Genomic DNA, 22,992 nt, shown 5'->3' on the forward strand with positions numbered 1-22,992 from the left:
AATACCAAACAGCTGTGCGTCCTGACATACCACAATACCCTGCGGGAGGCCCCTTGTTTTTGTTGTCAGGGCCGGTAAGCAAGAACAATGAAGTAAAACAATGCTCACTTCTGATGTAACACTCAGCGCCCCACATGAATATGAAGGCCTGAAAAGTGTGTGGAACGGTGCCACCAAGTTCACTGCACTGTGACTCATAGGAAAGTCTCATCTGATCTGTAGTGACTGGTTTAAAAAAAATTAAATGAGTGAGAAAAATTCCCCAGTTAGCATAAATATGCTGCCAACGGGAAGTTGTCAGCTCTGTCAGGAAGACAAACAAACAGGCCTCAAACGGGTATCTGCTTATAGATTTTTCACTTCCTGTGCTACTGGGTGGCCACATTATTATAAACCTCACACCTCCACCGCATCGTCTCTTTATTCATATGTGCATTACGAAGCTGAAACATACGTAACCAAAGTGAACATTCACCATTGTTCTGAGAAAGAGTACAGACATCCATAGATATAAAGCAGGGTATCCACACTATATTCAAGGTCCATTTGGAGAGACAAAAATACTTTCTTTGTCAAGTAAACAACTATTTTTATATCTTTTGAAATATTCAGACAACTTAAGCTGGTGTTGTGATATAGTATATAAATTTGAGTCTTTTTAGACGAAATATTTCCTGCAATGAATTCTTCAATACAGTTTATCTGAGACGTTAAATAACGATCATTAACTAAATCAAGTGTGCTTACATGTAATTTTCTGATTGCATTAAGTGGTTGTGAAACTTCTTATTGCACAAATGACAAAACAGGATGTTAATAAGGTTGTCGAAATTGCTTCATGATCAACTACAAATGTTCTGTTGAGTAAACAAGAAAATCTAAATGTCGTGCACTGGAAACTCAAACGTGCAACTGAGGAAAGTTACAAGAACAGAGGTTTAAGAATCAAAGGCAAAACATGAAAGCTCCAACATGAAAGAAAACGGGGACTACCCCACTCGTGTATGAGAAAGGAACCTCACACATTCGCCTTCTTAGAAACCAGAAAGCTTTTTATTTCTCCCCCACGGGATCCCTTCCTTTTTTCTCTAAACCTCCACTGTGACTCTGCAGAAACACTGAAGTTGAAAATTAACACGGGTGTTGCTGCATTGTTGCAACATTGTGGCACAGGTTTAGCATGTTGTCATGCTAACATCATGTACAGGGAGTGCAGAATTATTAGGCAAATGAGTATTTTGTCCACATCATCCTCTTCATGCATGTTGTCTTACTCCAAGCTGTATAGGCTCGAAAGCCTACTACCAATTAAGCATATTAGGTGATGTGCATCTCTGTAATGAGAAGGGGTGTGGTCTAATGACATCAACACCCTATATCAGGTGTGCATAATTATTAGGCAACTTCCTTTCCTTTGGCAAAATGGGTCAAAAGAAGGACTTGACAGGCTCAGAAAAGTCAAAAATAGTGAGATATCTTGCAGAGGGATGCAGCAGTCTCAAAATTGCAAAGCTTCTGAAGCGTGATCATCGAACAATCAAGCGTTTCATTCAAAATAGTCAACAGGGTCGCAAGAAGCGTGTGGAAAAACCAAGGCGCAAGATAACTGCCCATGAACTGAGAAAAGTCAAGCGTGCAGCTGCCAAGATGCCACTTGCCACCAGTTTGGCCATATTTCAGAGCTGCAACATCACTGGAGTGCCCAAAAGCACAAGGTGTGCAATACTCAGAGACATGGCCAAGGTAAGAAAGGCTGAAAGACGACCACCACTGAACAAGACACACAAGCTGAAACGTCAAGACTGGGCCAAGAAATATCTCAAGACTGGTTTTTCTAAGGTTTTATGGACTGATGAAATGAGAGTGAGTCTTGATGGGCCAGATGGATGGGCCCGTGGCTGGATTGGTAAAGGGCAGAGAGCTCCAGTCCCACTCAGACGCCAGCAAGGTGGAGGTGGAGTACTGGTTTGGGCTGGTATCATCAAAGATGAGCTTGTGGGGCCTTTTCGGGTTGAGGATGGAGTCAAGCTCAACTCCCAGTCCTACTGCCAGTTTCTGGAAGACACCTTCTTCAAGCAGTGGTACAGGAAGAAGTCTGCATCCTTCAAGAAAAACATGATTTTCATGCAGGACGATGCTCCATCACACGCATCCAAGTACTCCACAGCGTGGCTGGCAAGAAAGGGTATAAAAGAAGAAAAACTAATGACATGGCCTCCTTGTTCACCTGATCTGAACCCCATTGAGAACCTGTGGTCCATCATCAAATGTGAGATTTACAAGGAGGGAAAACAGTACACCTCTCTGAACAGTAGGGATGGGTATCGTTTAGGTTTTATCCGATACCGGTGCCAAATCGGTACTTTTGAAACGGTGCCGGTGCTCAAACGGTGCTCAAACCGGTGCTTAAAGAATGGAGAACACAAAATTGGTCCAAAAACCTCTCATGTTCAGCTGGTTTTTTGTAAAAAGATAACAATGTTAGCCTTTTCTGCAGCTATGGGGCATATATGGTATCACTCTTGGCTGGAAGCAGTGCTTAATCAATGGAAAAAACACAAACTTTGTCCAAAAACCTCTCATGTTTAGCTGTTTTCCACTTTTTCTTTGGTCATTTTAGCCTTTTTGGCCAGGGTGAAGCGAGTATCTGCCATCAAACAAGAAGACAGCCGCATGTAGTTATGATGATGTTTGCTAGTTCACCTTACCTGCATTAATGTAATAACGTGGTTAGCCTACTCAACGTAAATTACACACGAACATTAAGCTACTCACGCAGAGAAGAACGGCTGCTGCTGCATCATCATCCGTCATCATTTCTGCTACACTGGCAGGGCTAGGGGCCAGGACTCTCCTCTTCGGGGTTTTTGGGGGATATTGCTAACTCCGGGTCAGATAACAGGCAACCCACGCACAGTAGATGCGCTCGGTGTGAGGTCTCGCAGCAAGCTATCATACGGCGCATTTCTGGGCTTTAAAAAAAAAACGCTATGCGTCGCCAGGTGTTTCATCGGATTTGAGGTGTTACCTCCTTTGACAGTATCAGCTTAAAGCACTTGTTGCAGGCTGCTGAGTTTGCATATTTTGCTGTGAAGTACAGCCAGACTTTTGACCGCTTCGCCTTGGGCATTTTTAATCTGTAGCTCTGCTCTAAAAGAACGCACATACCTGGCCCCGCCTACTATCCTCGGAAACGTAAAATTATTGGCTAGAAGTGTATCACAGCTCAGGAAAAAAAAGCACCGAAATAAAGCACCGAAATGTGCGCTGCTTTTCGGTCTGGTTACTACCGTTTATGTCAGAACCGGGACACCGGTACCCATCCCTACTGAACAGTGTCTGGGAGGCTGTGGTTGCTGCTGCACGCAATGTTGATGGTGAACAGATCAAAACACTGACAGAATCCATGGATGGCAGGCTTTTGAGTGTCCTTGCAAAGAAAGGTGGCTATATTGGTCGCTGATTTGTTTTTGTTTTGTTTTTGAATGTCAGAAATGTATATTTGTGAATGTGGAGATGTTATATTGGTTTCACTGGTAAAAATAAATAATTGAAATGGTTATATATTTGTTTTTTGTTAAGTTGCCTAATAATTATGCACAGTAATAGTCACCTGCACACACAGATATCCCCCTAAAATAGCTAAAACTAAAAACAAACTAAAAACTACTTCCAAAAACATTCAGCTTTGATATTAATGAGTTTTTTGGGTTCATTGAGAACATGGTTGTTGTTCAATAATAAAATTATTCCTCAAAAATACGACTTGCCTAATAATTCTGCACTCCCTGTAGATATAAATGTACAGTTTAAGTATCAATTGAATTACATTCTAAAGTATAAGCTATAATGTTAAAATAGCATGGATTATTCTCGTCAGTGACCTCCTGACCCAGTATGAACCTTCCAGATCCCTCAGGTCATCTGGATCCGGTTTTTTATCAGTTCCCAGAGTCAGAACCAGACACGGAGAAGCTGCATTCAGCTTTTATGCTCCTTATATCTGGAACGAACTCCCAGAAAGCCTCAGATCAGCTGAAGCACTCGGTTTATTTAAATCCAGGTTGAAGACTCTTCTACCTGCATTTGAACAAAACACCAAATCCACACTGTTAAGCTTAAATTTCAAAACTGACATTTTAACTACTGATTTTATCTACTGTTTTTTTAATCAATTTTAAATCATGCTTTTTATTAGTTTTTGTTCTTTAATGTCTCTGTAAAGCACTTTGAATCACCTTGTTGTCATTTTCCTAGGGATTAATGAAGTATTCTGATTCTGATTGCAGAGTGGTTTAGATTACTTGCTGCTGAAATCTTAGATGACCCAAGAGTGTAAATATATGCTGCACATGTATGCTGCTAATAAAAAAGCTGCAGAGGCCAAGAATGAAAACTTTGTGGGGGGCTTGTTTCTATTTAGAGAACAACGTGCACAGCACTACAAGACATTAATAACACATTCAACAGTCAGGGTTGTTATCTTCGCTTAACGCCAATAGGCAAAAAATGCTTAACCTATGAGATAAACACATACTTATGAGACAAATTAGCATTTGCCAGCTTACCAAGCTCCATCAGTCCAAGAAGCAAGACTGGAGAGTAGGGCTGGGCCATATTATACCGTTCACGGTAATACCGGTATAATGTTAGGCAACGATAGGAAAATGAAATATCGCGATAGAATGGGAGTAAAACGCGCATGCGCAGTGCCTTTGTTTTCATACGCACATGGCCGATTGTTGAGTGAAACAGATGAACCAGAATTGGTTTGTAAAAATGGTGCAACTTCCGTGATGTGGAACTGGTTTGGTGTTTGTCCGTCAGATACACAACAAAGCACATTTTTTTGCAGAACATGCAAGCGGCCGTTGTTATTGTCATATTTGTCGGACTAAGATGCTCTTAAATCTGGGAGTAATCTGGGTCCTAAACTCCGTATGCTTCAGGTCAAACAACACTGCAGCATCACTTAGAGTTAAAAACTGTCTAAATTCTTTCATCTTTAATAAAACGATCAGCATTGCTGCTTTACCAGGTGTAACTATAAAGTTTAACTTCCAGGCATCCATGAAAACAAAAGTTATTACATTTAACGGAGTTAGAAGTTAGCAGGAAGCTAGCGGAAGTTAGCTCGCTAGTTTCGCTAGTTACCTAAGCATGATATTGCATGTTCTGACTGAGAGATTTCTGAAAAAAATCAAACGTACAGCTCTGCTATCACTTCCAACATAAATGAAGACAGGAAACTAAACAGCAGTGACGTTTGTAGGGTTACTGAAGTTGGGCTAGCTGGTATATAATGATGTGCTACGTGATCGCTAGCGACACAGCTATGTTAGCATAACATAAACAGTGAAGCTGGAGGACGAACACTAACACTTTTCCACTTATAAAAGTTAACTTGAAGGTTCCTCATGGTTAGAGACAAATGCAATCGCATGGCAGGATGCTGTAAACGGACCAAACTTCAGTCAGGAGAACAACTGAGATAATCCATCCACAATACGAGGTTAGTCATTAATATACTGCAACAACATGGGAATAGAGGAGCTGCCAGAGAATTCAACATTAATGAATCAATGGTACAGAAGTGGAGGAAGCAAGAAGAATGAGTTTAATAAAGTTTGATTTATCTGACTGCTTTGTTTCGCTTAATGTGCCTTATAATCCCGTGCACCTTATGGTCCGAAAAATACGTACTGCACACTGCAGTTTAATGTTGCAAAGCACCTCTTTTTAACTTCAGTGGATATTATACGTGGTTATGCTCAGGATATGTCAGCCCATTTCTACTGGAAATGCCTTTTGGTTAAACTTTCAGCAAGGAATTTGCATTTGCACTGTTACATTTTTATAAAGCTTTAATGTACATAAAAACCAGCTTCTTGTTTAAGTGAAAATAAATGGAAGGTTGTCTTTTTGCGCTAGTAATGTTGTGGAGTTGTATTTTGTCTCGCATCAATTATATCGTCGGTTATATCGTTATCGCAAATTTTCAAATATATATCGTGATAAATATTTTTGGCCATATCGCCCTGCTCTACTGGAGAGGATTTAGTTTTAGACCAAAATGTTGAAAAACTGACATTAAAAAAAGATATTTAAGATTTAGAGCTAGTAATTAAAGCATAAATAAGTGTTTTAAATGCCTACAGTGGGGCAAAAAAGTATTTAGTCAGCCACCGATTGTGCAAGTTCCCCCACTTAAAATGATGACTGAGGTCAGTAATTTGCACCAGAGGTACACTTCAACTGTGAGAGACAGAATGTGAAAAAAAAAAAAAAAAATCCATGAATCCACATGGTAGGATTTGTAAAGAATTTATTCGTAAATCAGGGTGGAAAATAAGTATTTGGTCACCTCAAACAAGGAAAATCTCTGGCTCTCACAGACCTGTAACGTCTTCTGTAAGAAGCTTTTCTGTCCCCCACTCGTTACCTGTATGAATGGCACCTGTTTGAACTCATCATCTGTATAAAAGACACCTGTCCACAGCCTCAAACAGTCAGACTCCAAACTCCGCCATGGCCAAGACCAAAGAGCTTTCGAAGGACACCAGGAAAAGTATTGTAGACCTGCACCAGACTGGGAAGAGTGAATCTACAATAGGCAAGCAGCTTGGTGTGAAAAAATCAACTGTGGGAGCAATCATCAGAAAATGGAAGACATACAAGACCACTGATAATCTCCCTCCATCTGGGGCTCCACGCAAGATCTCATCCCGTGGGGTCAAAATGATCATGAGAACGGTGAGCAAAGATCCCAGAACCACACGGGGGGACCTGGTGAATGACCTGCAGAGAGCTGGGACCAAAGTAACAAAGGTCACCATCAGTAACACACTACAACGGCAGGGAATCAAATCCCGCAGTGCCAGACGTGTTCCGCTGCTGAAGCCAGTGCATGTCCAGGCCCGTCTGAAGTTTGCCAGAGAGCACATGGATGATACAGCAGAGGATTGGGAGAATGTCATGTGGTCAGATGAAACCAAAGTAGAACTTTTTGGTATAAACTCAACTCGTCGTGTTTGGAGGAAGAAGAATACTGAGTTGCATCCCAAGAACACCATACCTACTGTGAAGCATGGGGGTGGAAACATCATGCTATGGGGCTGTTTTTCTGCCAAGGGGACAGGACGACTGATCCGTGTTAAGGACAGAATGAATGGGGCCATGTATCGTGAGATTTTGAGCCAAAACCTCCTTCCATCAGTGAGAACTTTGAAGATGAAACGAGGCTGGGTCTTCCAACATGACAATGATCCAAAACACACCGCCCGGGCAACAAAGGAGTGGCTCCGTAAGAAGCATTTGAAAGTCCTGGAGTGGCCTAGCCAGTCTCCAGACCTCAACCCCATAGAAAATCTGTGGCGGGAGTTGAAAGTCCGTGTTGCTCGGCGACAGCCCCAAAACATCACTGCTCTCGAGAAGATCTGCATGGAGGAATGGGCCAAAATACCAGCTACTGTGTGTGCGAACCTGGTAAAGACCTATAGTAAACGTTTGACCTCTGTTATTGCCAACAAAGGTTATGTTACAAAGTATTGAGTTGTATTTTTGTTATTGACCAAATACTTATTTTCCACCCTGATTTACGAATAAATTCTTTACAAATCCTACCATGTGAATTCATGGATTTTTTTTTCACATTCTGTCTCTCACAGTTGAAGTGTACCTCTGGTGCAAATTACTGACCTCTGTCATCATTTTAAGTGGGGGAACTTGCACAATCGGTGGCTGACTAAATACTTTTTTGCCTCACTGTACATCCTGCAGCACCTGGTCAAAATGTAACATTATATTGAAGACACAATATAATGGAGAAAAAAAAAAAAAAGACTATGGAGTAGGACTGACAGACTCATGAACCCAACATGAAATCATCTAAAACTAATCAGAATACCAGATTCTCTTCTTTTCAATAGGGATGGGTATCAAAAACCGGTTCTTGTTGAGATCTGGTTCCCACTGTTTCAATTCCTTGGAATTGTTTGCCATTTTTGCAAACGATTCCCTTATCGATTCCAGACGCCCCGAATGACGTCACCACGTTGCAGAGCGTCATTTACCCGACAGGAAACACGGCGTGTAAGCGGCTCAAACGCTCAAAAGTTTGGTTATACTTTACGAGAACGGATGACAACAGGGCAACTTGCAATACTTGCAAAGTAGATATCTCAACCCAGCAGCAGCGGTAACGCTTGCACGTCCTCTCCCGTTAATGCGGCAGGTAAATAATCAACTAACAGTGCATATTATGTTAGCGCGATCTGCCTTATTACAAAACCTGCCATTACTGTGCATTTAGGTGACCATGATGAGAGAGACAGACAGAGTCTGGCTCAGATGCTGGCAGTTCTCGCTGCAGTCTACCGGTAGCGTCTCCTTTCAGGCCAGGATAGACGAATGTCACCGAGCAGTGACTAAGTTTGTGGTCAAAGCCTTGCACCCATTTGCCACAGCAGATGATTTTCAGTAAGTGAATGTGTTTAATTGTAGGCAGGGACATTACTGGATATTCTTGTGTAATTGCTACAGAAGAATTTCTGTTATACCGTATTTTCACGACCATAAGGCGCACTGTGCTAAAAGGCGCAGTCTCAGTTATGTGTGCCCTTACTGTATTTAACACACACATAAGGCGCACTGGACCATAGGGCGCATACAAGTACCGTATGCGTATTTAAAAATAAAGCGGGAGCAAACCTGAATTCGGTACCTTACTCACATTTCTATTGCCGGTAATCGTCATCATCAACAACACACAAGCATACAAGTGTGCATATTTAAAAATAAAGCAGGAGCAAAACTGAGTTTGGTACTCACATTTTTATTACGGTACCAATAATCGTCATCATCAACAACACACAAGCATACAAGTGTGCGTATTTAAAAATAAAGCAGGAGCAAAACAAAGTTTGGTACTCACATTTTTATCATCAATCAAACCCATCAAAGTCCTCATCCTCTGTGTCTGAATTGAACAGCTGCGCTAAATCTCCATCAAACATGCCAGGTTCACTGTCTTCACCGTCAGAGTCACTTTCCGTGCCGTGCGGCTCCTCGGAAACGATGCCGGCTTTTGCGAAAGCTCGAACAACAGTGCCAGCAGACATGTTAGCCCAAGCATCTACAATCCATTGGCAAATTGTGGCGTAACTCGCCCGGCGCTGCCTTCCACTCTTAGTGAAACTGTGGTCTCCACCGGTCATCCATCGCTCCCAGGCCGCTCGCAGCCTTACTTTGAACGGGCGGTTCACACCGATGTCCAGCGGTTGGAGTTCCTTTGTCAGGCCTCCCGGAATGACAGCAAGCTCACAGTTCATTTGCTTCACAAGTTTTTTCACATCGGCTGTGAGATGGGCACGCATAGAGTCACAGATCAACAGCGATGGTGATGCGTGGAAAAAAACCACCTGGTCTCCTTACATACACCTCCCTCAGCCACTCTTTCATCATTTCCTCATCCATCCAGCCCTTTTCATTTGCCTTAATGATGATTTCTGCTGGAAACTTCTCTTTAGGCAAAGTCTTTCGCTTAAAAATCACCATAGGCGGCAGTTTCTGTCCATTAGCATGGCAGCCAAGCACAACAGTAAAAGAAGACTTTTCATACCCCGTTGTGCGTATCGCTACCGTGCTGGTCCCCTTCTTCTCCACAGTGTGACTCACCGGGATGTCAAAAGTGAGCGGGACCTCGTCCATGTTTGTGATGTGGCTGGGCTGGATGTTTTTGTCGCCGATGTGTTTGCTGCAGTAGGAGCGGAAGATGGCCAGCTTTTCCTTATACCGTAATCCGCTGGAAGTTGCTGCGCTACCGTAGTCCTGGTCCGGATGGAAAAATGGCACCGTTTCATAAAACGAAAGCACCAAGACGGACCTCCTTGGAAATGTTCAATGTTCATCTCTTCAGCTAGTGAAACTGCTTTTAGCCGAATGGTGACCGTCGAAACGCTTCTCCCGCTCGCTCTTTGCTCGATGATCCACCGCTGGAGTCTTTCCTCCAACTCGGGCGGAAACTCAGCTGCGTTTTCTTGACCTGCCGGAGCTTGTTTTCCAGCTTCCTCCATTTGCGAACCATCGATTCGTTAATCTTAAGTTCTCTCGCCGCTGCTCGATTTCCATGTTCCTCCGCGTAGCTGATGGCCTTCAGTTTAAACTGTGCTTCGTAAGCGTGTCTCTTTGCCATTTTCAGGGTTGTTAAAACAACGATGTCCTGCATAATGCACATACCTGTTCTTTTATACAGGTATGTGCGATTGTCCCGGTATATACGATCAACGCCCACACTTCACCCTTTAACGTTCTCATGGTGTTCTCTACTACGTCCTCCTTACAACACATAGGGCGCACCGCGCTATAGGGCGCGCCGCACTTTTTGAAGAAAATCTAAGACTTTTAAGTGCGCCTTATGGTCGTGAAAATACGGTACTTTGTTATTGCTACAGAAGAATATTTATTTTATTATTTTACATTTACAATTTTTTTTCCCGGGGACCCTGTGACACCCCATTGAAGAGCCGTAGGCTGGATCTCTTAAGATCTCACTGTTGGGTTTGTAAGGCCATGTTACTCCTAAATTTCTATCTTGTTCAAAGAGAAGATATAAAACAAAGTTCTAAGCTAATCGACCTTAGTGTTCTCCTTTTTTAAAAAGAATCGATAAGAGAATCGATAAAGAATCTAATTTTTAAACAGAATCGAAAATGGAATCGGAATCGTGAAAATCTTATCAATACCCATCCCTACTCTTCAACCAATCTTCTGTTTGATTACAGACGAACAGAGACAGGAAAGTCGTTTCTGGCAACAACACTGGCGTAATAGTAGGCTGCAGAGAAGAAATAACACAAGTCATATAATTCACTGCACAGCCTGTTATGTAATCATCATCGTCCTGCCTCTGACCTCAAGTTCAGCCCTGAAAACATGGTAACACCCAAGAAGAATGTCACTGAAAACAATTAGTAAAGCAACTCTAAAAGTCAAACTCCAAGAGGCACGACTAATGAGCAGGTGGAGCTCGGCGTATAAGGAGAGAGGAATGCTTTTTACGGCCCAAGAACAAGAGAACTATACCTCACAGAAATGAGGCAACAATGGAAATCTGCCACTTGAGCACGTTGTTTTCATTAACGAACCAGATATCATTCACACACATGAAAAAGGCGTAGGCGGGAGCAGCACTCCAATGAAGCAAATACATACAGCCTATAAGCCTGGGTCTTATGTTTCTACGTTTGCTGAATGATGAGTTTGAGGCTGATTTAGTCTAATCCAGATAAGGTATTTATATTGGCGCGTTTCATTAAGACAAATCCTTTTAAGGGATTATTGAGCAACATGTCAACAAAGTCAATTCCTCAGCTCTGAACTTGTCTATTTTCTTTTTAATGTCTGGAGCCAAAACAGATTTTTTTGTGTGGGCTCATTCTCCTGTCACTAATAATATGTCTCAAACGCCTGTTAGGTGTGGTTTCGAATTTCACATCGACGTGTCAACAATAGTATCGGTCCTCCTCCTGGCACGTCAGCCGAGGTGGGGTTCACATTCCAAACACAGGGCCAGGGAAGCTATGCAAGGTTTCCTCAGGGATACTTAGTACTACAGCCACCATCACTAACATTACAGGGATTGTAATTCATTAAAAATATGTACATCTTTCTCTAAACCTGCACACGGTAACATTTTGTGCCTTTGTCTTCTCAAAATAACATTTCTAACTGGTCATATAAAAATAAAGAAGTTGCAAAATACTTAAAAGGCCACGTACAGTTCCGTTGTACGTGCACCTGTTCTTGCCTGATGCATGACTAAGCTTGACAATAATAAATGTGAACAACAAGTAAAACACACAAGAGGCCCAAATACAGAAACTGCAAGAGAGACAAAAGCAGCAACCTACATTTTGTAGCCCACATACTCAGGCAGAGCACAGCCTGCTACCGAAGAGGAGCCAGTTTCCCAAAAGCATCATCCCACACAGAAACTGTATAGTTCACTAAGGCCATTGTGCAAACACGGTTTTCGTTATAAGCACTAAGTGAAAACACAATAAAGATGGAAAATGTTCTTCTTGTTTTTGGGAACTTGTGGAAGTCTAAACAGGCTTTTAATTGTCATAAGAGAGGGAAAAATGCCATTCCAGAGCTGCAGAGCATAACTACACATCTGCTTCCCCATCTTGGGAAAACAGGAAATCACAACACTCCACCCCATCCCAGCAACACACCACCATCTCCTCAATCTCCCTGATCTACCACAGAGCAGACAGGAAGATGTTCCCACTCTGAAGCTGCTGTCTTATTGCAGACTTCAACTTACAGGCTATATGTCAATCCCTAGAAACCACCCTTCGGAGCAGACGAGAGCTGAAATTACAACACAAGTAGGCTATCAACTCGTTTCATCCAGTGTGTAGTCAGCCTCTGTGAGCCTCTGTGGTATCGGGGCCAGACACAAGAGTGAAATGAAACCATTGCCAAGGGCGTGTGAGCTGTGGAACTTAGCAGCACATGATTTAACAAATATGTTGGCATTTAAGGTCGTATCGCTCTCTTCTTCTCTTTTTTTTGCGTTTATCTAGCAGAAGCATCAGACGGGTTTCAGTTTCAGGGAGTACACTCCAGGGACACGAGTGCAGAGTGCATCTTGCACTACAACTTTAGAAAACACAAGCAAGTGAAGAAACTTTGTCACTTCTCGAACAGTCTGTCACATTTAGAAATGAAGCTAACAGCTTTTCTAGCAGCTCTAGAGGGCTGTGCTCATGCTAACGCACAAGGACTTCAGTAGATGAGAGTATTTTTGAAACAAAAACCTTTACCAAAATTTCCAACACACTACAAACTGCTATATTACAGCGTAATCCAAAAAAACCCCAAAAAACACAAGGTTTTCTTTTTAACAATACTCTGTTAGGAATCGTCATCAATGTTCGGCTCTAGTGCTGGCAGGGATTTTCTGTTGGGGGGGGGGGGGGGGGGGGGGGGGAAGGTAAGAAAAGGGTCAACTTTTTATCCAAAATGATGAAATGATTCAGCAGAAAATTCATAAAATAATGAACAATTACAGCCAAAACAAAGGATATAGTGAAAAAAATACAGCAGTCAGTGGTCTTCAACAATGATAGCAGACCATCACCTCCATATCATATCCAAGTGCATAAAAAAGGATGCAAGCAGTGTTGTTCATTTGAGTTACCAACACTGAACACTTCCCATTACACCTTTCTGAATTAATTAGGCCAACAAGCCCTTCAGGAATACTGTGGGTAATACTGGTAATATGCCCTGGATTCCTGCTTCCTCAGCAGAAGAAGCAGACAGGCTGTGAGACCCAAACCACATTCCACATCTGGATGCTATGAGCGAAAAACCTACCGACCAACTTCCCTCCCAATTCTTTAAAACCACATAGTCGCAGATACATATTAGGGATAAATGAGTGATAAATAAACCTGGACATGAATGCTCGTTGTATAAAAACTAGATAGACTGCAATAACAGACAGAAAAAAAGAATCCACAATAAAAGAAAATGCAAAATAAAAATAAATGCAGATTACAGAATACTAACGCAGGCTATGCCAAATAATACATTGTAATCAGGTTTTAAGCTATATCTACAAGAATCAGGCACTAATATGCAAGGCCACCAGAAGACATCCAAGAACATTTTTTGCAACGCAAAGTTTACCACATTCTTGCCACCACTGCGTTCCAGTGTTTCAGTCTGAAAAGTAGCCGAAATGTGACGCTCGAGTCTGCCAGCTTTCCAAGGTTTATGTACAACAACTACCATTAAATATCTAAGTACCGAGTAAGAAAGAAGCAAATGAGAAGAAAATTAGGCAACAGACCTAAGACTTTCAGGACGGGGGACTCAATGGGAAACTTAAGCAATCGGGCATGTATAACTTTTCCCTATCATCTTTCAATAAACTGTATTTCCCTCCTGAATGACTACTTAACTCACCAGTGATGCTCTGCAAGTAACAAAGAGGTATTCACTACAGATTAACTCACATTATCTAACCCCTTAAATTACCTTAGTTTAATCACATCACTACTCATTACCTTCATCATAAAAAAAATTAAAATCAGGGGATTGTTCATCGACTTACGTAGAGTCTAATAAACTTAAGAGATTTCTCATGATTCCAAATGTAATTTGGTCATCAAGGAAAAGCAAGAATGTTTGCATTTTTAATTTTAAAGTAGTGATTACACTTCAATCTTGACAAAAAGCAAGCATTAGCTATAAATACAAACTCCAAAGGTACCCCTCACTGCCACTGTTAGTAACCACTATACTGATGATATTATACAATATGCCACACTATGGCACAATGCTAATACTAGAGAGGAGCTAACCTGGCATCACTTTAAAATAACTTTACATTAGCATGCTAGCTATTTGACTAGCTAGAAATACACGAAAAGGCAGCAATGTTAGCTGACCTAGATCTGGAAGCAAGTCAAACTCATCTAGCAATTGTGGCCTGCTACAAAATATTAGCAAACAAAACAGCAGTCATCCTCTATGTGCGCCTCCTCTCCTTTACTTTCTGGCTTTGTTGAATACAACCAGATGGTCTGATGAGATTTTTGTGATGTAGACACACACTGCCTCTCCATCACTCAGGAACATATCCCTCGAACGACCAGTGGACTCCTGCATACTCGGCTATCTGTATAATCTATACAGATTATTGTCTGAAAAATCTCCATGGAAAATTTTCCCAGAAAGCCATGCTACATTTATATTATCTAGGGTGACTTAACAGGTCACACTGTTATATAACTTTTAATGTCCATTAGACTAGATTTTCTCCAGCTTGTAGCTACTGAAAGTCTGTTGGCTCTTAGCAGAGGATTTTTCTGGATCTACATCTCTCTCTCTCACACACAGAAATAAACACACCATCTTCCTGCCTCACTCAGCAAATAGATGTTCAGCTCTCAGGCCTGAAACAACATCACAGATTTTCTTCCTACACATACACAACAGGGCAGGGAACTGTGACAGAGAGCCGATACCAAAGAAGAAGTTGTAAAGCACCAAATCTAAATATATAATCTTAGCACAACAAGAAGCACTGAACCAGTAAAGAATCACTGGCAGGCAGCAAACAATAAATAAATAAATAACTGAATAAAAGAGCTGACATTTATACTCTTGGGAAGAAACTTGATTATAAAGGAAACCTGAATATGGCAAATCTGATAATCAGCAAAAGCCTGGCAAAATGAATTTTCTGTTAACAACATGGGTTCCCTGCTGCACTGGCAGGGCCTTTGTAGCTTCTTCCTGACAGACCCAGTAGGGGAATTCACCGAACGCCCACCTTTCCAGTAATCTGCTCTACACCAGTAATGCAAAATGCAAATATGCTGTGGTCACTCTTTTGAAGGAAGATCCACTTCTATCTTTGTTTCTTGAAAAGAATTACTGAAGGAGGAACATATTTGATATGTTTTCTTACTTCTTTCATTGCTAACTATGAATATAAACTGTGTTTTTAATACTCTTACATACTTGTGTAAAGCTTCTCTGTTACTACAAAAAGTTACCGAACCTAGAGTGCTTATTGATTGAAATTGCCTCAGTTTTCACTGTAGGCAACTTTCACAATAGATTCATGATTTATCATTTTGCAGTCTTACAATGAGTCAAAACTCCAATATTTTCAGTGCCATGCATATTCAAACTAAAATAAAAGGTGAAAATCTCATTTAAACCAGTTACTAGATATATTTGATGTATTTAAAAAAATTCATTACCATTGATTTTGTCATGAATTAGGAACAAGTCAAGGTACTAAACACCGTTTTAGCACCAACTTAGTCATTTTGTACCCTTCAACAAATTTGATACCTTTTTGAATATTTGAGCAATTAATATTGAAACTCTACTACCAGTAAACACTTGATTTTGATAGCTTTTCTTAATTTGTTAAGCTAGCAATAGATAACTAGCTTAAGCTAACATTAGCTACATGATAAGGTTGAAAACATTGTCACTATGGGACTTTTTGTTTTAGCTGACTTGTTTAAAGAAATTAAACCAATACATGCACTTGATGACACATACATACAAGACAAACTGGCAGCATCCTCATTGGTTTCATACAAAAATATGGTATAACACTTTTATTAAAGCATTAAGCTAGCCAGTCCTGGAGAAACAGAAGCTAGCAAGTAACGCAACCTTTCTGACCTACAGACACAATAATGTAGCTAAATTGTTTAATGACATATTCCTTGAAGTAACAATTGTGCTACTCAGTTAAACGTATCGGAGGTTGCAACTCATGTTAAAGATAAACACTTGGTTAAATTCATTAGCAACACTTTTCCTCTCGCATTCTTGGGTTTTAAAAAGGCAAGTAAGACTCCATCTAAGTCAAAAGGCTCAGCTCAAAGCGAAGTCCTGTGTTAATGTTGAATTACAAGTTGTTTATCGATTCATTTTTAACAGAATCACAAGGCAAGTCAAATGAGCAGAGTTAACTCATGCAGTCCAATATAAATGCGTCCAAATTTAAAGCTCATTCCTCATTTCCACTCACTGACTAGAACATGCTGATTCAGAAGTACACTGTATGGAAAATGATGAATCCTGCAGACAATAAAAGTCAGAAAATAGGGTGGCTGGGGGGGTAGAAATATACAGTGTGATGCTTCAAACTCTTCCAAAGGGCTAACTATTAAAATCTGTAAAGTTACAGATGCACACCTTGCTTCTTAACCTCTGCTAAAATAATTACAAGGCTGTTGTCACTGCATTATTCTGTGTTTTCCCATTAAATTGCATGGCAGTCTAAAAGGAAAGGTCACTTTTAATCTCGTTTCATGGTTGTTGAGTGAGTTGAAAAGCTACCGGTTCTCTTTCTAACCTTATGTAAGCCGTCTATCAGTCGTACTTTCATCATGTTTTTATTATCAGATTTTACTGCCATCATTTATGTTTCCCTCTAGATTTGATCACCATCCAAAAAAAACTCAACTAACACAAACAGCACACTTGAGGAAACCAATTTTGCATTGTGTATGTCAAACTAGACTTCTCGTCTTTCTCATGTTCATTTTCCTTAAAAATATTTAAATATTGTCACCTTAATGATCGTATATGTATTCAAACCATGTATACAATGAATGGAAAGTTACATAAAATGATCAACCTGATGACAAAATGTTCTCCAAAGCAGAAGATCACAGTAATGATGGAGAGGGGTACGTTAAGTGTCAAGCATCAACTGTCAACTCAAACTGAATATTAATAAACTGAGCTGTTTTGTCCCATTATCACTGTAACACTTTATTTTCTGGTTTCGACAAACAGTTCAGTTCAATTTGGTTTTGAACTTTAGGGTTGCATTCGGAAGGGCATTCGGCATAAGCTCTGCCAAATCAAGCATGCGGAGCGTCCCGCTGTGGTGACCCCTTGTGAAGAGGGAGCTGCCAAAAGTAGCTACTACATTTAACAGGGTTCTATCAAAACACAATCTACTGAAGTTGTTCATTAGTTATGATCACTAGCGTGTACAGCACTGTACATCTAAAAAAAAAGAAAAGAAAACAAAAAACATGTCAACAATAACACAGTTTGACTTGAAGAAAAATAGTATTTTTGTACCAACAAGGTGATTCCCAACGAGCTATTAGCCGAAAACTTTGTATATCTCAGCATGGTGTGCAATTTGAAACAGAAACTAGACAAGTGGAGGCGAAAAGAAAAAGTAGTAAGCCTAAAAAACAAAAGAAAAACCATCTTGAACAGTATTTGAAAACAATATTCTTCAGTTGGTCCATCTACTGTTAGAGGAATTCCAGTGTACACAAGAACTGAGCTTAAAAGCAGTGGCAAGAGGTCCTAGAGAGTGACGAATCTTAATATTAGTACATTAATATGTATAAGGGAGTTAGGAGAGAGACACATCAGTGAGCATCTACAGCAATCTGTAAAACACGGTGGAGGCTTAGTCATGGTTTGAAGCTGCATCTCAGTCAGTGGTGTCGGAGAACTTGTAAAAACTGATGTAAATATGAACACGCAAAGTAATGTCAGATTTTAATGCACCATGCAATATCGGTTTTGAATGCAGCTGATTGGCTACTGCTTCATTTTTAAGCATGGAATTGATTCCAAGCATATGGACAACACAGTAAAAGCATACCTTGATAGAAAAACACACAATGGACACTGTCAGTCATGGATTGGCCTCCAGTGTGGGATCATCTTGACAGAATGAAACAAAAGGCAGCTAAAATCTAAAGAAGAGCTTTGGAAGACCTTCCAGAAGCCTGGTGAACTTCCTAAAGAAAGCTGCCTAAGTGAACTCAGACTATGTTGAAGAATTAAAGTAAGTAAGTCATACCAAATATTGACTATCAAGCTTTTTAGAATTGTACAAACTGTGCTTTTGATTTATATACTGTATTTCCATGCATGTTTGCACATTTCAAAATGCACCTATTTCATAAAACATAACAGGCAGTTCAAGACTTTTGCACAGTACTGTGAATCTCTTATTAGCTTATCTGTACTTCGCTAGCTTCCATATTTGTTAGACAAAGCTCTTATGAGAGTTTTTGTTTGAATCAAACTTTAAAAACTGGTGCACTTGAGAAATACAACAGGTTCTGCAGAAAACACATTAACATGCAGCAAACAAATACTACTTTTCTCAGAATGAGAATAGCCATTATCCTACAAAATGAAAAGCCAATACACTCAGGGGGGTTTGTTGTAATAACCTCACAAGGCCTAATACGACCAGAGGCTTATAGTAGTAGCTAGTAGTTGGAAGTATCTTTTTAAAATGAGCAAACTTTTCTATTTGTTCTAAGTTCCTGTTTGAACATTTCCCATGATTTAATGCAAGAGTAGTCAGAACATACAGGATCTGATTGTGTAGCAAAACTCAGAGAACAGGGAGCGAGCAGATGCTGAATACCTTCAGCCCACAGGTAGCCTTTCTTGTCTTTAAATTATACACGCATTGGCTGGGTATAGTGTTTTGGTGTTGGAAGAATAAGAAGAAATGTCTAATTATAAGCTTTTTTATGTATCAAAGTCAACTATTGTAAATCGTCGTGTTCAAATGTTTGTTTTGGGGGGTCTTTTGCAAACCTTCTAGCATATATTTTCTCTTCAGTAGCAAAGACGAGAATTGAAGCTGGAAGCTTTGAAAGCTGCTGGTGTTGCTAATAACCAGTGAACATTCACTGAATCCCACGTGAAGACACTGAATGTACCACAGCACCAAACTGCTGACACATCATCATCATCACAGGCTGGCTCTAACCTTCAATTGACCAGCTCCAACAGGGCCGACTGGAGGAGACTTGCTCCCCTTTCGTCTCAAATTCATGGCTCTGTTTGACTGAAAGCACACTTAGGTCAGGTGGCAGTCACATAAAAGATTTTTAAAAAAACTGCTTCATGTGGCATTTTGTTAGCCAACACGACAAAACATAACATCTTTTAGTGTGGTGTCAGCATGATGGGGCAAGATCATGTACCAGTTCTGAGTAGCACTTATTGCTACTGTCAGATATAACAACTGGACTTACTTTTTTATTGACCCTGGTTTGGTGGATGAAAAGTAGAAGGGAAGCTCGTCAAGTTTTGGAGCAGTGGTACGAACACGCAAGCAGTAGGAAAACCTTTAGGTATCCAAAACCTTCCTGTAAATGTCAGATCTTTTGCTAAAAGTGCCTTTGAACCATCAGTGCAAAACCCACCTTTTTATCTAACAGCTAACTGCTTATGTGCCATTATTACTCAACCTACAAATGTCACACATTTCGATATTCTCTGAAGGTGTTGTCAACAAAAAAAGAAAAGAAAAGCTCCTGTTTGCACCATTAGAGAGATGCACAAAAAAAAAGAAGATTTCTGTTACCATGAAAAAGAAACGGAAAGATTCCTCCAAAGATTTATCACCAAACTTCCTGCTGTAGTGGGCGGGGCTTGTGTGAAACAGCATGTTATTGCTAAAAATACCTTGAAGCTTTATTGGGATCATGTAACTGTTGGTTAATCCCTGGATTTGGGACAAGCATTAATCCAGCTCTACTCTATGCTTCAGCTATGGGGAAACAACAGTTGTTGTTGGTGGGGTTTTTTCTTTTCTAAAGAACCGACCGCAAGCAGCTGATGATGTAAACATTGTGGAGGATGTGAGGTTTGCAGAAGTTGTAGGGGAGCCTTGAGCCTCAGTGGGGAGTGCGCTGATGGTTGCTAAGAGTTAGTTTGGTCTGTCTGTGGGAGGAGGGAGGGTGTGTCTGCAGGGCCCTGATGCAGCACCAGAGATTTGACAGCTGTGTTTGTATCTAACAACAAACTGTGTGGCGAGTTAAACGGGACAAAAAGCGGACTGGACAAGAAAAACACCCTTGACGGGTTCAAGGGATATGGGAAATTAGATAAAACAACAACACGTGAAAGCATATCCACGCAGCTTTTTTGCCACACTGTAGCAGGTTCTCGTACTAAAAACACACACACAACTATTACAAGCGGAGACAGTTGGACTTACTCGTTTTTCACGCATCTACTTTCGAGAAAGACTTTATCCAGAGGGATCACAGCCTGTCCGAGGAACACGTCCAGCCCAATGAGCGCCCTGTGCATCACCGTCAGGATTAGCTCGCAGCTCCCAGCCGGGTATCCGCTCTGCCCGCCGCTCTCCAGCACACCGGGCTGCAGCTCGAACGAGCACTCCTCCTTCCACTCCGGCTCGGTCGTCTTCTCCGCCACGCCGGTCGAGTACTTCTCCTTCCCGAGCTGGATGATGGTGTACACATCGCTGGTGCCGTGCTTGCCCTTGCCCCGTAAGCCCCTGCCTCTCAGAACCGTCACCTGGACGTGTGTCGGTACCCATTTCTGGTCCTCCGGTACGTTTAGCGAGGACATGTCCGTCCCCCCACCTCCTCCCTCCAGACAGACAGAACGACAAACCGACCGGCTGCGCACACACCGAGAGAGAGAGAGCGAAGGGAGGTGGTGGTGTCCGCCGCTTCCTCCCGGTTCTGGTTGTGCACAGTCACATCAGCTCCGGGGTCGTCGGCGGGCGGTGCCGCATTATGGCCGTCTGGCGTCTCTACAAAGTTGCCGTGGTTGCCGGTTGTTTCGTGCCCGGCTGCTCCTGCGATTCTTCAGTCTGCTCTGCGGCAGCAGCAGCGTCCGTCCCTGCCTCTCTCCCCCTGCCGCACGGGCCTGTCTGCGGCCAGCGACGTCACGCCTCTCTATCCTCCTTCTTCTAATGCAGGACGAGGAAGTTCAGCGCCGACTCGACACATGGCTGCATGCACGGAGAAATCACACACACACACTTGCCTGGGCTGTAACGTAGGGCCCGATGTATCCCCTGGGTGAAAGCTATTATTCAAGCATCACATCAACAACACTCCGCCCTTAACCTGTTTGTCTGAGTTACAAGCTGCACAACTACAAAGCCAGACGAAGTTTCCGTGACAGCGTGTGCCAACATAACTCCACCACAGCACACCAGAGTTATTAGAGTTTCCTATTTTTTTGTTATTATTATTTTGAGCTCAATTTAACTTTTTTGTTTTTAATTCAGTTTAGTTTTTTAGTTTTTTGTTAGTTTCACTTTAATTTTAGCATTTTAATTTTAGTGCTGTGTGAAATCTTGGCTTTGCTCTGATACCAAGTAAATACAGGGCCAGTATTACTGATTCCAATTATGATATGCAGTGGAGAGCAGTGTGTCATGATTTATCATTTATGAGCTGAATTTTCATTCATTTTAAAATTCTGAACACATTTTAATGACCACTCAATCACTTTGAGGTTTACTTTACCAATAATTTGTTAATACAACAAAGCATCTTTCAGTTGTTCATGTATTTTGAGTTTTAAGGAGACCTACAACCAATCGCGTCGCTCTATTATCAATAGAACACAATGAAGTGGATTAGTCCTAAATATCAGATCTTTCAGCAGATTGTGTCGTGGATACTTAAGCCTCCCATTTAGTGTTAAAATTTATTGATGTAGAGACCAATAATTTCATTCAGGGTTTACAGATCAGTTTGCTGACTGTTGTTTGACCACTTTTCCATCACTTTTATCTCAGTGTAATTCACTTCTAGACTGTATCTTTATCCACGCTGGTTGGTTTTCCATCACTGATCCATACAATGGGCAGATTGTCAGTCATTTATGATGATTTACAAATACTTTGTCTGAATTTGGATCGAATAACTGCAGAATTACATGCCTTCCCGATCATCCACTGTGTTAGCAGTATGCTAACACTTAGCTTCACACATCAGCTGGCAAGCTTATGAGTTCAAGTGTTTTCTGAAGACCTTTGGTTAGTTTTTCACAAACAGAGTATAACATTGTGTTTCTATTAGCATTGTGTACTTGTACAGAAGACCTTTGGGTATCTGTAATGATAAAAAATATAAAAGCCACGTTGTTTTAATCAGTCCTGCAGGCAGGATTTCCCCCATCGAAAGTGCCAAAGGTCATGACATTAAGTCAACAATAACTGGCATGTAGGTGACTACACGGATATTATTGGCACATCCTGTGTCACATGATGGTTTCACCGTATTTAATGTTTCCAGAACTCAACCGCAGATTATCACTTCTTGAAGGCTGTTTTTTCTAATGACACAGTTTGGCATAAATGTCAGTATATTCTTTCTCTCTGTAACAGGAGATGCACCGTCCCTTACTGAGTTCCCAGTCAGAGCTTGCCTCATGTTTACGGCATGTTTTAACCGATTGTGGTTGCTCATGTCATTTGTCAGGCTGTTTGCTGTTTACGGCTTCACATTTATGCCAGTTCGTTCTGTTTTCTTTTGTCCTGTGCAGACTTGTGGTCCTCTTACCCGTCCTCCACACTTTTCTCTTCACCAGTCAGACCCCCGTTTGCCTCTTAGCAGCTGTCACTGTGAAGAAGACTTGTTCCCTGTTGACTCGCCTGCTTCAGTCCATCTGAAC

General features: G+C 41.3%; 1 protein-coding gene across 1 annotated transcript in view; it reads right to left on the reverse strand.

The window, feature by feature from the left end:
• The window catches only part of rab11fip5a (RAB11 family interacting protein 5a (class I)), a 35,143-nt gene extending 13,963 nt beyond the window's left edge, over positions 1-21,180 (reverse strand). Inside the window, exon 1 of the mRNA XM_085342839.1 lies at positions 20,552-21,180. Within this exon, the coding sequence (XP_085198965.1) occupies positions 20,552-20,928 (377 nt within the window). The 5' untranslated portion in view covers positions 20,929-21,180. The remainder of the gene's footprint in view (positions 1-20,551) is intronic.
• Between the last annotated feature and the right edge of the window lie 1,812 nt (positions 21,181-22,992).

This window comes from Diplotaxodon limnothrissa, linkage group LG19 (assembly GCF_057381915.1).
Source record: "Diplotaxodon limnothrissa isolate DT_005_m linkage group LG19, D_limnothrissa_male_GT1.1, whole genome shotgun sequence".
NCBI classification, from domain to species: domain Eukaryota; kingdom Metazoa; phylum Chordata; class Actinopteri; order Cichliformes; family Cichlidae; genus Diplotaxodon; species Diplotaxodon limnothrissa.